The sequence below is a fragment of the Poecilia reticulata genome, linkage group LG19, assembly GCF_000633615.1.
Source record: "Poecilia reticulata strain Guanapo linkage group LG19, Guppy_female_1.0+MT, whole genome shotgun sequence".
NCBI classification, from domain to species: Eukaryota; Metazoa; Chordata; class Actinopteri; order Cyprinodontiformes; family Poeciliidae; genus Poecilia; species Poecilia reticulata.
In genome coordinates, this window is record NC_024349.1 from 17,607,059 (window position 1) to 17,622,464 (window position 15,406).

A 15,406-nucleotide genomic window follows, 5' to 3' on the forward strand; every position below is an offset into this window, starting at 1 on the left:
GCTTTTTGAAAGCAGCTTCTACATAAAATACAAAAAAAGAGTCAAATTTGAGTATTATCTATACAGAGAATAATAATAAATAATAATAACTAAATAATTAATAGATAAATCAAATACAATGCAGCAAATTAACATTTTAGGAAATATTTTCCTGCTATGAAAGACTTTTTCCACATTGATAGAAGAAAAAAGAAAAACATTAAATATTTAATCTAAGGATTTTTGATTTAAGTGGATTTGAGAAATTTAATAAGTAATCAATTGTAATAAAAGAAAAAAAACGGTTTAGTGAAAACATAAAATTTAAGTTGCAATCTGACCGATGTAAATATTTAAGATTTGTGTTTTAAGTCGTTACTTTTCAATTCAATTTGTCTTGATGCAACAAATTAATTTAAAGTATTTCCAATTGAAGGCAGGTGGGTATTAAATATTCAATAAAGATGTATTTGAAAATATCAAATAAATGAGATAATATAAGGGTCCACGAACAATCGATGTGGTTTACAGAAACTCCCTTGAGATTTATTGATCACCTTTGATCATCTGATCAAAGCAGCAGGACCTGAACCTGACCAGCCGGCCCGTCGTCTCTCTGCTCTCAGGTGGATTGAAAACTGGCTGCAGGAGATGAAACACGAACACGAGGACGTGTCAGTGTCGGTCAGTGAGCTTTCGACGGCTTTGCTTCCAGTCGCAGAAGCACAAACAGACTCTGACATGACGAAGCGCTCCGTGTCAGAGGTTTAGGCGATCTGCGGGACTTGACACCTCTCTCTGCAGCCAGAGGAATGAGGCCTGCAGCTAATGAGCGCTTCCTGGACAGCCAGGATGGATGAACCGTTCAGATGGTGACAAACTACGAGACTCGGGAGTCTTTAGAGCACAAACAGACGTAAGTAGATTGTCCACCCAGGCCTCATCGCTTTCCGCTCTGACCGGGGACGTCGGGGCGTGCTGTGCCGCCCTCACTGTGTCTCTGTTCCTAACGAAGGGAGAAAGTTTGGCTGAAAAGGGGCTTTTATGCTTCCCACAAGACTTAGAGAGGGGGAAAATCCGGAAAGCTGGCCGTGGTTCCTGTTGGAAAGGAGCGGGAGAGAGGGGAAACAGACGGACGGGGGTGGGGTGGAGGGATATCAGAGTGAGGGAGCAAAACCGTTCTGCTCTCCCTTGGGGGCGTCGCAGCACTATTCCACCAACCGTAGTGACAGAGAGTTTTATTTATCTCCGCCGCCCATCTGTGCAGCCGGTCTCAAATTCTCCCCGAGAAAGGTCTTTTGGATTATCAACGCCGCCATTTTAATACAACTGCCGCATCGCAGAGTGGGCGCCGATGGCGGCGGGAGTCTGTCAGGCGTGCCGAGTCCATCTTCCCCGTACTTGAAATGGGTTCATCCAGAGTACACCTGCTGTAATAGGGACATTCCAAAAAAGCTGCGGAGAGTGAATTACCCAAATGACTTAAAAACATTCTCCCCTTTCTCACGGCGTCCTTCTGCCGCCCGCGTCTGGGGTTATTTTGGATCTAGACACAAAACGAGCTGAAGAAGTTTGGGAGTGCTAACGTGAGACAGATTGGGGTGTCTGTCTGTGTTTTGGGGGGGGGAGTATTTGGCAGCATTGAGGGACAGGGAGCAGGAAGAGGCTGGGAGGGGTGGTGGGGTGGGGGGCGTCGAACAGCGCCGTGTCGTGGCGGCGGCCGCGCGTCGACTCGCTGACCTCCCGGTGACTCCTCCGCCGAGAGAGCTCGGAGTGAGCGTGGGCGGGGCCGGCAATGGAGAGTGGGTTGCTATGACAACACCTGCAGTGTACCGGCGCGATCGTTTATTTACCACTCAGGGGGCTGGCTAATGGCGGCATTCCTGATAGGCCCATCGCTCACGGCGCGCGAGCGGAGGGGCAGACTGACAGCTTCCCGAGTCGGGAGCAGGGAGAAGGTGAGCGGAGGTTTAGTCGGGCGAGGCAGGTGTCACGCCGCCATTATGCAGCAAAAAACAAAAACCTGCTCCTCTTCTGAAAATCCACATTTTTTTCCATTGAAAAAAAATGATCCCTAAACATCAGTCCTCTTTTCTTTCCCTCTTTTTTTTGTTTTATCTTTCTCTCGCTCTCGCACACACTAACCTTCTCCTGGTGGAAACACACCCACTCGCATGTAATCCCAAATGCATACAAACTAGGGGGAGTGCTAATAAGCCTGACACATGAGGCATCTCTGCTCGGCCACCAGCTGACTGAGGCAGGCCTTGGGCGTGATGGAGCGCAGGAAGTCTCTCATTGCCCTGCCGCTGAACCCGCCGCCTGCTTGTTACAATCTCTCCCTCCTTCCACATTTCCAGCCCCCTCCATCTTTTTCTCCTGTTCCCTCTCTCTCTCTTTTTTCCCATCTCTCCTGCAGCAGCCTTTCTGCCTCCATCCTCTCCTTGTTTGTTTTCAATCCCTTCTCCTCTATCGTCTTGGCGCACGCTAACCAGATGCACTGCAGGTCTCTGCAGCATCTAGAAGCCGCCTCACTGCTTGCACAGATACACTTCATAATGCCAGAAACTGGGGGACAGACTTTTCTCAGAATGGATTTGGAGCCACAAAACCCGCCCAAAAAATATTCATACCTCTTGAAATTTTCTAATTTTTTCAAAAGTGACGACGACAAAAGTCATCGCAGTTTGTGATTTTATATGGCAGGCCAAGTCTGTGCAGAGCATAATTAAAGTGGTTTGAAAATTATTTACGATTATAATTTTTTTTATTTTTTTTTACAAAATAAGTATACAAACTGTAGTATTTGTATTTTACCCCTTTGACTTTAATACCCTTGAATAAAATGCTAAGAACTAAAGAAAAGAGAACATCTAATTTAATCTCATCTTAAATCCAGGTGTTGTGTGAAGGAGATTTGTTAGAGAACAGGAGGAATATTCATTTATCGTGATAAATTTCTTATGATAATTTAGATTTATTGATGTCATAAAAAATGAAAGTTAATGTTTCAAATCCCCAAATCTGCCAGTATTGGGATTATTAGTTTTACTATTTTTTCCCCACTGTCTGTCCAATGAAAGCATCAATAAATAAATCTCAATATATTTAAAATTATGACTAAATGCAGTTCAGATGTTCAGTGTAATCATATTAATCACAGTTCTTCATGCAACCTTTTGGTGTCCTAAAGAAGCGTCTTACTTCACGAAGGGAAGTATTTGTGTTTTGGGGGCTATTACTAATGTGACACAGCTCCCTAAAAAAGAAGTAATAATTAGCTCTTATCGTTGGAATATATTCTGATAAAACCTTAATTTCCTATCGCTCATCCTTAGAGAACATCAGAAAACAAACAGAGGCAGGTTGGGAAGATGTGCAGAAGCTTTAAACAGGGTTAGGTCACAGAACAATATTCCAAGCTTCGAACATCTCAGAGCTCTGTTCAATTCGTCATCTTAACATCGAGGAGCTGCAGAACTAACAAGACATGTCTGTCCACGTGATTTATCAGAGCAGACAAGGCGAGCATTCATCAGGGAAGCAGCCAAAAGGTCCAAGGTAAATCTGCAGGGGCTTGAAAGCTCAGGTGGGAGCTTTGAATCTCAAACACTGAATCTCTAACAGGTGCAAACCACCTGTTAGAGGCTGCAAAAGCCTCCTGACTGGAGAGCAGGAAGACAATGAACATCCAGCCGGAGATAAATGTAGGACAGTTCAATCAAAGTACATTTATGAGTTAAGAGTGTGGAAAGACTTCACAGATGCTCTCCATCCAATCTGACCGAGCTGGTGCTTTCTCGCAAAGAAGAATGTTTAAATATTTCCGTCTCACGTGAAAAACAGACTGAAGTCTGTGCTTGTGAAGAAGCTTGAGGAGTGTCAGGATTTTTCTAAAGCGTTGTAAAAAGATGGAAGAAAGCCATTCCAAGGAGCTGATGCAGTGAAGAAAATCTAGTTAAAGGAAAAGACATGATTTTTTTTCAAATGTAAATAATTCCAGGTATGGAACAAGGGATAATGCAAAAAACGTGGATTGAACACACTCTGAAGTTTAAGTTTTCAGTGAAAATTTATGTAAACAAAAAAAATAAAATAAAATAAAATACAGATGATAGCCGCGCGTAGCCAGAGATGGGAATGGCTACTTAGTGTCCGTTTTTCCAAGTGGGCTTTTAATTAAATCAACGAATTGGCTCCAAATTGGAAACGTGACGGAGCGCGAGAACGCTTGAAAATATCTCAGGGACGATGAGATTTAATAAAAAGAAAAGCCTGCTTGCTCCGTTCTAACGCACGCCTGGGATTACAGATCGCTTCCTAACTTAATAGCAATTTAAAGTGGATTTGTGTATGCCACTGAGTGTCTGTAATGATGGCTGTTTATGCCGCCCCTCATTTATAATAATTAAGCGGAATGGATTGGGGGGTGGGCTGCTCGGACGCGGTTCGGGGCTATTGGCTTGGGCTGAATAATGACCTACTGTAGTTGACCGGGGGATGACCGCTGCCTCCTGCATGACCCCGGACCCCAGACGCGCCCCCTGCTACTTTGGGTGGTAAATAGGATGTCTTGCCTGTCTATAGTGACTCGGTGTCTATGGCCACAAAAGCAGCTTGGGGTCTTTAAATTGGTGTGTGACAGAGTTCACACTAAAGAAAAGAGAAACCCCCCACTCCCCCACAAACCCTCCTTCCACACTCTTTGTCTCTGTTGCTTGACTTTTCCCATCTGATTGTTTGCCTACTTTTCCTCTTTTAGAGCAGACAGGAAAACGAGTTGCTTATAAGACATTAAAAAAAAGCCCTCAAAGGAGACAGTTTCAAGCATTACAAGCAGAAGCTGTATTTTTTTTTTTCATATATACACATATATATATACACATGCATATATATAAATTTGCATCAGAATTGAAATCTTCTGAAGACTTTGGAATCATTACAGGTCTGCTTGAATTCACCACAAGGTGTCAGTGGTATCCACGTTCTCACACGCTCCGTCCAGCGGTACGTTTGTGTCAAATCAGAGGTGACGCTCTGCTTCGGGAGCTCGCGTCGGATTGGCCGAGCCCGCTGCCTTCGCTCGCTCTCTCCTGACTCTGCTCGGGAGGAGGAACGGGAGTGAGGGAAGCGAGAAGGGAGGATGAGAGGGGAGAGGTGGCAGCAACGCCTGCCAGAGTTTTAAGGACCCTGGACTGGGTTTGTGCCATAAATCTCTTCCCACTCCATCCTGCCGTTCCCCATGAGTGCCTGTGGGAATACAGGAATGTGACAGCTGACCTGTAGAGCTGTGGTCTTTTGATTAGGGATACATAAATTAGAGGGCAAGAATGCGGGACATACCTCCTGGTTCAGTGCGGGACCGGTCCGATGCACACGAGGTGGAGCAAAATTAAGAGCAAGAAACTGGAGGGAAATCTGGCTGCAGAGCAAATACAGGCCAGGATGGAGGAAGGGGTAGGCAATATGCTTCATACAGAAAAAAAAATCATAATCATGACTTTATCACTTCCTGCAGTAAAAATCCAGCTGTTCAACTGGGTTTCCTGTAAACTTTCCACTGGACAATTGCATATTTTTCTAGACTCAAATGCCTTCATTTCCAACAGCGCAACAGATTTACCTCCTTGAGTTTTACTGTCTTTATATTTCACATATTGTCAAATGTCAGCATTGACAGTGCAGAAAAAGGGCTATTTCATAAACTTTTTGGCATGAAAACCTCAGACTGGATTTCCTACAATAAATACAAATTCATTAAAACACAGTTTATGATCTCTGATGCCTTTATTTAAATTCACAATAAATAAAGCTTATTGAAAATAGCACTACTATAACAGGTGTTTTTTCTACATGCATCAAAATCAACGAATGTTATGGACACCATTAAAATAACAATGAAAATCCCTTTTTTTTTTGTAAATTTGAAATAACTATTTAATTATTTATTTTCTTTTTCATGTTAATTCCATTATATTGGAAGACCATGGTATGTTCACACATGGCTATCATGTTGTAAGAATCTCATTCTGGCCCAAGTCTAAACAGGCTTAGGCATTTTTGAGACTGGCGAAATCATTTCCAGCTTCATCTAAACTTACAGCACAGAAGATTAACGGGATCCAGATAGACGCAGTGACTGGCCAGGGACATGCTGGAGATTTAGACAAAATTCAGGTGTTTAAGAATGAATCCCTGCAGGAGCGACTGCTGAACTGCTCGTGCCGTCACAAGTGGAAATATGTAGAAATATTGTAGCAACATCTCAAGACATCAGACACAAACTCGAAGGTTGGACACCAACTTGGTCCAAATGCACAGTGACCTTGACCACACTGTCAAATTACAAGTAGGCTTTAGCACAACAAAGTCAATGTTTTGGACAAACTTTGACCTCAGTCCTACAGAAAACTTGGGGGAGAAGGGGGTGAACTGTGTGAACTTTGACTTAGTTATACATGTTCTACAAGGAGGAATGGTCAAATTCTCAGCAAACTGTTGCGAGGAGCTTCCAAACACTGGAAAAGTATACGTAAACTGACTTTGAAGAAAGCTTAAAGAAATATCTCTTAATATTCTGATAAATAATTTTGGCAATCCTACCTGCCAGTGAAGTTTGGTCTAATTTAATGTCAGAGTGAAATAGACATCCGCTTATGTGTCTTCTTATACTGTGTAATGTGTGTATAAAATTGGTTTCAATTATATATTCTGATTTTATGCTTAATACAAATTAAATTAATACACTTTCTTTGAGTGGAAATTGCTGGAGTTTATGATAGAAAATAAAGGCAACTCAAATAGTTGTCTGCACTCAATTTTCTTTTTTTTCTCTCCTCATCCATAGTTGGAAAAGGATCAAATCAAGCTGCATGTTTTTCAACACAGCATAGAAACTATGCATAACGAGGCATTTAGGACATGGATGTCCAAAATGCGGCCCGGGGGCCATCTGGACTTTAAATTAGGAATGATACACATCTGGTCCCCCAATTAGGGCAAAACTATTTCCAAGAAATTAAAATATTCTTACAATGAAAAATGTTGCATGCAACAAAAGTATTAATCTTTTAATTATCAAATATATATGTACATATAATAATAACCATGTTTTTTGCACTCTTAAATTTCTCAGTGAATAGGATCAGACTGTGTTGAACCAAAATCTGCTTTTATTGAATTTATGAAACTTGGTTAAATATGGAAAGCACTTTTTTAAAGAGAAAGCTACCCACATCCTGCTATTATTGCTGATAACAGAGTGCTGCCTAAAATAGTTTCTTTAACGGGTGCTTTTTAAAATATGTGTTCAGGTTTTTAGTACATTTTTAGGTCTGTGAATACTCTTGACTTTTTCCACAACGTTTTATTTGACCAGACGTTCGGACACCACTGATTTAAGCCAAAGAACATTTCTGGAGAGATTTTCATCTGTTTGGAACTTTGCCAGCTTGCCCATACTTATGATTTTAAGGACACAGCATCTGAGACACTTTAGCTAAATTTAAAAAATGTATTTGAACCTAAATGGGAAACAAGTACAGTCAAGAGGAGAGTACTAATACTCCATAAAATCTAGCATATGATTCTTAAGGAAAAGGCGAAAAATCAAATTGATGAGAATCTGAAAGAGCATAGATTAGCAACGGACATAATCCGTCTTTCCGTTTGTGGGGGAAACTCTAATATTTCATGCAGTGTTAACTGCATTTATAAAACCTACATTGACCAGGAAACGCATTAGGGAAAAAATGCAAGCTTTAAGAAAGTGAAATGCTGCAGAAAAAAAAATGAGATGGATTTTACGGTGTGTTGCCACCTCATGTATCAGCAGGCTGAACATCCCCATCGAGCTCTGCAGAAGGCGTGTTAGACATCATCGAAAGATTCACGCTACGAGATTAATTCCCTCGAACTAATGGGATTCGTATGAGTTGTGAGGTTCCTAATTTATTTACGTTGTCAGCGATGTGTGCGCACGCAGCAATACACGGGGGAGGGGGGAAAAAAACACAAATACAGTAAAAATGCCCCCACTTTACAGTAAGCGAGGGATCAATAATGATGGATGAGGGCCTTTTATACAATCGGCATGTCCTCCTCAGTTCACAGCCATATGACACCCCGCCCGTGGCTGCCCCACTCTGCACTTCAACAGTCAATCACATGCTAGCTTTAAAAATAACAGTTTGTTAGCACCATTGATTTAGCACTTAGAGCGTGTCCTTATTACCCTGTAATTATGGTCAGTGTTGACATAACAGCAGAGACAAGCAGGCCTCCCACCCTCCGAGAGAATTTATGGGCCCTGGTTTTATTGCGGCCATTTCGTGCGTCTGGGTCCCCCCCGGTTAAACGACAAGCTTGAGTTCTAGCCAAGGGCCCGTATTTTACTCACCGAGGTCAGGGATCCCAGGAATCCCTCCCCTATAAAGCCCCAACAACAGCGAGGGTCTGTGTGCAGAGGCGCGGGGAAGCCCTCCCCGAGGCCTCATTAAAACAAAACAGCCGATTACAAGCAATAATCCAAATAATACAATTCATGAGGGCAACGCGGCGCTATTAGAACGCAAAACGGGGACACGGGCTGAGTCGTGTTCTCGAGGAAAGCCAAGCATTCGGAAATCTCATCTAAATAATTTACAACCACACTTTAAATCTATTAGAAGACAGTCGGAGTGCTGCAGCTTGTAACCATGTTATGACTTTATCTTCCTGCTTGACAAAACAAGAGTGATCTGTGTCATTAAGATTAGGGGATAAAACAAACAGCCCTTGCTTCCAACTTGGACGTCGTAGCTTTCTTTTAAGCCCCTCGGTGACGCAGTAAAAGGATCTACATGGTGAAATATAATCCACGGAGCAGAGCTCAGGCGGTGTGGGGGGCGACTCCGTTCTGCAGAGCCAGCTCCCCTTTTGTTACCTTCAAGTTTTCCTGCTTTTGCCAGCATTATGTGAAAAATGAAGACAGGCGCTTTGACATTTTTCCCCCCCAAATCACCCAGAACACGCAGACAGAGGAGACCGGCTCCGCCGCATTCAGAGCACGACCGAGAAAAATGCTTTGCAAAAAGTTTTTACACCCTTTGAACTTTTCTACATTTTGGCAAGTTACAAGCACAGATATTAATGTTTTCCCACTGGCGTTTTATTTTATGGTGCAGACCACAGGTGTCAAACTCAAGGCCCGTGGGCCAAATCCGGTCCGCCATAGCTATTGGTGTGGCCCTCAAGACTCTAGAAAGCCATGTCGATTGAACTTATTATTTTAGCAGTCGAATTAAATCAGGTTTTATTTGTGCAGTTCCAAATTACATCAATGTGATGTTAATACTATTTATTATAAAATGTACTCATCGAATACTGATAAAGCTTTAATTTAACAGGTAGTCTTATCAAAACATTTCTGAGCTCCAAAATGAAAATTAGTTTGACTCTCCTGGTTAAGATCAGCACAAACTGTGAAGTGGAAGAAAAAAAAAAAGTGTCTTTTTTTTTTAACCAATAAAAGTCTGAAAAGTGTGGCATGAATTTGTATTCTGTCCCCTTTTCTGTGACAGCCATATGAAAGTCTTGTTTGCTGTTTGCTGCAATCCATGTAGGAAGCTCAGTAAACCGTGAAGAAGGTGCTCTGAAGCTCCATGTGTGGAGGAACACCAACATCCTGAACACATGATGCGAATGGCGTGACATGCCGGTAGCAGAACATCCTCCAGGGATATTTCTCTTCAGCAGAAGGTAAATACAGGACAATCTTCACCTTCTAGCAGGACAAAGAGCGTAAACATACAGCCAGAGAGAGACAGCGGTCCAAGTCCAAACCGAAATACAAACAAAAATCCGTCACAAGGCTCAAAGATTACTGTTCAAAGATGCTCTCCCTCCCGTCCGGCAGAGATTGATCTGTTTTGCAAAGAAGAATTTGACCAGTTTCAGTCTGCACATGTGGCACAGCTGGCAGAGACCAAAGACCTGCAGCTGTGATTGCAGAGAAAAGCTGTTCTGCAAAATGATGAGTCAGGAGCATGAATGCAAACACATACCAATCTGTAAAGGCTATGATTTGMAGCTTGTTTACTAATTTAGTGATTTCTGAAGGTAATGTGATGCACCGGTGTGTTAAAAGTTTAGATGGTTGGATCACCACCAACTCCAAAATGTGGTAAGCAATATATCATTTTCCCTTTCCATCCAAAAGCTCTATTTGACAAAATATGAAAATGTTTGAGGGGGATATTTACTTCCCTCTCCTGTAAAGGGAGCTTTTGCTTTATGTGTCTTTATCAGGAACAAATATAAAATATGTTCCTCTCTTATTCCACTGTAAAAACTAACAATTACATAATTGTACACAAATAAGCCTCTTCCTTCATCTTGCCTCCCCTCCTCATATAATTTGGCCTAAACACAGAGCATGATGATTCAATTTGAAGTCGACCAATCGCAACAGTCTGGGAACAAGTCCCACTCCACAGAAGAGGAAGAGAAGTGCCCAAATTACAAGTCATTGATTTCCAGTAGGATGTCTTTTCACTGGTAGATACTCTGCATGTAGCTGCGCGGTGGCTATAAAACACGAGGAAACAGATTGGGGAGAAAAGAGCTGAGATGCAGGATGGCTTTCACCTGCAGTTTACATCAAACGGAAAGGAAGAGCCTCGCATGGCTGCCTGCTCAATTAACCCCTGCGATAGAGGCTCCATAATGAACAACAGCACCATTACGCAGCATCCGAATGGCACTTCACCCCGGCGGCCCGGGAATAGACAATGCAGCTGTCGGTGCTTCTGTGCTGCGGCGAGATGCGAGCTCTCGCTAACGGGAGGGAATTTAGATGTTGGGGATATCAGCATGTTCGCGAGGCGATCACCAGAGCTGATGTTGTTTAACCCTTAAATAATTACACTTTTTTTTTTTTCCTTTATCAGCATCTCATTTGGGACGGCTGATCAACAAGTCAGAGGGAGCACTCTGGGAATTTTCTTTCATTAGAAATAAAGAGCGGCTGCCATCAAGCTCACAACAACAAATTAGAAGAAAATCCAGAAATCAGAGGGAAGCTGAAGCAACCTCTTCCACCCACCTTGCTAACGATGTAGATGAGATCCCCTCTTTTAAAGTCCAGCTCATCTGTCTCGTCGGCCTGGCAGTCCCACAAACCCTGGTAGTAGTTAGCGTATTCTGAAGATGAGGCTGGAAGGAAACACGGAGCACGAATTCACTCAAATGAGGCAAAAAGCTTTAACCTCTGGGAAACGGCTGCTTTCTGTTAGCGATTTGGAAACCTTAAAATTGTAATTCTCACCTGACTGGTTGTTCTTCTCAGCAGTCTCTTCCACTTGTTCTTGCAGATCGTCCTCTAAAGAAACAAAATACAGTGATTACTGTATGACTAATAGTAAACAATTTACATATATAAAGAAGAAACAACAAATTTCATTGGCTTATTCCCAAATTTATAGAAAAGTATGCTTGCATAGTTTTTAATAGACCAAACAGGAACATTTATCAATAAATGACATCTAAAAATTTATTTTGCTTCATTTAGATAAATGTACCAATAAATCAGGTCAGAGATTGGAATCAGTCCATTTCCTCTGATCGGTAATCTGCAGGTCAAATGATGAAACATCAGAATTATTTTCACCATTTATTACATCGAAACAAAAATCACCCATGATTTTCAGCCTTTAAAAAACTGAATCAACTGCAGCTGCACCTTGGAGTTTTGTAATAAATCAAGTACAGGTAAGGAAATATGCTACGACATGTTATTGGGAATAATCTAACTCTTTTTCAGCCTCATAAACGTCTCTTTCCATCAATGTTTCTGCTGCAAGAGGAGAGTCAGAGCTCAGAAAAGAAATCCTGTATCAGCCAGGAAATGTCTGATCAATGCATCCGTCTGTATTCTGTGTTTTATTTATTGATTATTTGATTGTCCCCAATCATTTTTATGCCACTAAATGGAGTATTAGACTCTAATGGTGGTGTAATAATTGAATAAAGAACCTACTGGCTTCACTTTATTGCAACATGCATATATATATATAGAACTGCTGGGCAAAAATAAGAAAATATTTGTCTTGTGCATCTTTTAGAAAGGATCACAACAAGAGTGACAGATGGAAAACTCTAAAATACAATAAAACCAAAAGCTGGAAACATAAACAGGATAACTGCATATATTATTCTGCAATGATAATTATGACTATACATATAATTGATCATTCTGATGAGGACAAATAAAAATCACAGAAGGAAAAAAAAATGCTGGTAAAAATGAAATCCTTAGCAAATCTATAATGGATCTTTTCCCTCGTCTAGGATCAGAACTGCACAGAAACGCCAAAGAAGCAGCAGGAGCGGTCTTGAAGTCCCGCAGAGGCGGAGGTTTCTGTGCCTGCGGGGCGTGGCACCCGCCGGTCTGCTCTGTGACACAGTGATCCGCCTGCCGCCGACTCCCACATCCATCGTACACAGAAGAGGGCTGACAGCAATGCCACAACGCAGCAACACTATCCACCTTCCAGCACGACCAGCAACTCTCCGTTCCAGGAAGAGAAGCAGAGATCAAACACATACACACACACACACACATAAATATTTCTGGATGCGAGTTCAGTTTGTGTCTCTGGATGCAGAAAGTCACCATCTTCTTTTTCCACCCCGAGGAGTCGTTTTAATTTGGTTTGCTTTGCTTCTAAACATTTGTTCAGCGGTCCTCGAGTGGCAGAGAGAGGGGCGTCACACGGCGGAGCAGCCGCTGCTACGGCCTGATGCTTTTCCACATTAAAGTGATTTAATTTTCCAGTCAATAAAATCAGTCATCAGAACCTGAAGCCTGCAATCTGCCTAAAGCATGCAATTTTGCAGAATTCTCGATGTTTAACTTCAACAAGCTTTCAGGAAAAAACACAAGTGACGACACTTGCTTTGTAAATTTATGCGCTGGTGCTGTTGTCTTTTGATTTAGCAAAGAAATATATCTATTACCATCAGATCTGCTCATCTGCAGCCCTGATTAGTGGAGATTTTAATAATTTACCGGCCTATAATCACTGTGTAAAAGCTGTTGGTGAGCACAGAGCGGAGCAGAGTGATTGATAAGCTTTGGGGGTGAGAAAGTGAACGAAAGAGCTCGTCATTCGATATGCCATCTGTGGTCAGGGTCTCTACCTCTTCCCAGATGGCTTTGAACGGCGGCGTGACAGTCTGAAGACTGATTTCCCTTTCACCAGCGATTTTGGCAAAGGTAATGTACTCACTGAGTGAAACAGAATCTTGATGTATCTTATTTAATAGGAACAGTGATGGACGACTACGCTGAGAAGATCAGATCGCCTCTTTTGTCCTTCTTGGGATCTTGCGGCCCGGTCTCAGAACGAAGCCGAACACTGACTTTTTTTCCGGGCTCTCGTCACTCGAAATCCAACTTCTGCAAACAATGAGGCATTGAGGACTATTTTAAAGCCTCTGAGACGCCGCCTTTTCCTTYCTTTCTGCTAAACTACTGTTGCTAGGCAATTTTAGCCCCCAAAACTCTGCTTAGCGGGTTGAACTGGAGGCTATTTGTTGCCAGGCAACATTTGCTAATTGGACGCTCTATGACGGAGCATTTCCAAACTACTATGAGATAAGGAGGAAGAGGATCTCGCATCTACCGCTGTCCTGAGCAGCCCTGCAGCAGCGGCACGGCTGAGCTTATTAGTGTTGATTTTAAATGAGAGATCAGTCCGGGTGGCAATAAGAAAACACCTGAGGCACCTCGCTGCTTTCTAAAAAATGGATGTTGGTCAATTTCCAATTACATGGAACATAAATAAGCAACAGCAGCATGAACTGTGATGCAGGTCTAAACCGGATCTAACAGATTGCTTTTGGGTATAAATATGTCCTAACATATGCTGTTCTCATATCACTGATGATAGTAAATTCAGTCACACAACCACAGACTGCTGTTTCAACAATCTTATAATGCGCACTATTAAATAGGCAATTACAAATCGCACACTGAACAACAGCTTTTTAATACAACTGAAGAATGTGTGGTAATAGTTCAGAAATGAACAGTTAATTGAAAGGTAGCTCACTTATTATGTTTAGTTTGAGTTTTTTAAGTCGAACATGACAAAAATAAAGTTACAGCAGAGAGCCAGAGGTGCATTTCCTTCTTCACAACTGAATAATTACACTAGACATTTTCTTTTTTCACCTAGTGTTAATATTTTCTAGCTGCAGATCATGAGGGTGGATAACCTCCACAAGCTGGGTGTTAACTGTACCATAATTCACACCAGCTACTCCAGAAGACTGAGTCTCTCTGGTGAATCTTTCAACTCTTCCCATTTTGCTATACAGCTAAAATAAGGTACAATTGCATTTCCTTTCTCCAGTATTTTCTTCTTGCTTCAATACATAAACTAAAATGCCAATTGCTTTTCTTTCAGTACAAAGCTGGGGGAAAAAACTTTAAATGTTGGTGAAAACTACGGCGAACAAAATTACCAGAGCTACAGCTCTGCAAGCAAGTCTGCAGCAAGTCCCACAGTTGCCATCCTGGATCTGATTTCTGCCTAACATAGTCAAAAGTATTTGTCTCGTATACAAGTTAACTCTGATTGACTTCCCATTCTTAGTCCATAACTTTAATGTGACATAACTACAACAGCTTTAAATCTTCTGGGATGCTGATGGGAATTTCTGACCTTTCTTTGAAAAGCACATTTGTGAGGTCAGACACCGATGTTGGACAATAAGGAATGGCATCCAGTCTGTGCTTTAATTTATCCGAAAGGTGTTCTTTCAGGTTAGAGTCAGGACTGTGTGTAAACCAATCAAGCTCTTCCACAACAAACTGGCTTATGCATGGTTCATGTTTATAAAAAATGTCCTTGTTTGTTGAAACTTTAAACTCTTCCTTTCATTCAAACGGACAAAACTCTTGAAAAACAGTCCCCACAGCAAAATCCAGTGTAAGAATCATTCTTCTCACAGCTGGAAAAAAACAAATGTGCCACTCCAGAAAACATATTCACTGCTCTAAAGTGAAGTAGTAGGTGCTTAACACCACAGCATCCAATACCTTGTGTTGCTCTGGCAACGTAAGGTTTGGATGCAGCTGGTCGCCCATGGAAACCCATTCTATAAAGCCCTCAATGCACTGTTCTTGAAGGTCACATGATATTTGAATTCATTTAGTTAGGCGGTGGCATACCTGGCAGTTCCTCATAGATGTCGTCTTCATCCTCCTCAGGTTCATGCTTCTCTTGTCTTCTTATTTGCTTGCTGACCTGCGAAACCTGGGCCACGGATGGCGGCAGCGGGGCACTGAGGCCCTCAATGTCATCGTACTCGTCCTCATACTCATCGTCGTCGACGGGGATGACACTGGAGCTGAGATCTATGAGGAAAAGAGAAACACTGT

The 15,406-nt window shown here is 42.1% G+C and overlaps 1 protein-coding gene and 1 long non-coding RNA gene across 4 annotated transcripts in view; one reads left to right on the forward strand and one right to left on the reverse strand.

Moving 5' to 3' along the window:
• The window catches only part of skap1 (src kinase associated phosphoprotein 1), a 42,110-nt gene that overhangs the window by 2,454 nt on the left and 24,250 nt on the right, over positions 1-15,406 (reverse strand). For 2 of the 3 annotated variants that reach the window (XM_008437435.2, XM_008437436.2), the window contains exons 9-11: positions 15,197-15,382; positions 11,285-11,338; positions 11,063-11,172 (exon numbers count right to left, since the gene is read on the reverse strand). In XM_008437435.2, coding sequence (XP_008435657.1) covers positions 11,063-11,172; positions 11,285-11,338; positions 15,197-15,382 — 350 coding nt within the window. Of the gene's footprint in view, positions 1-11,062; positions 11,173-11,284; positions 11,339-12,350; positions 13,418-15,196; positions 15,383-15,406 lie in introns of those variants that run through there. The other variant, XM_017310845.1, reaches the window with a different exon arrangement.
• Positions 585-14,133, forward strand: LOC108167277 (uncharacterized). The gene is made up of 3 exons (XR_001777636.1): positions 585-895; positions 9,582-9,717; positions 12,307-14,133. It is a non-coding gene; the product is annotated as an uncharacterized LOC108167277 (long non-coding RNA).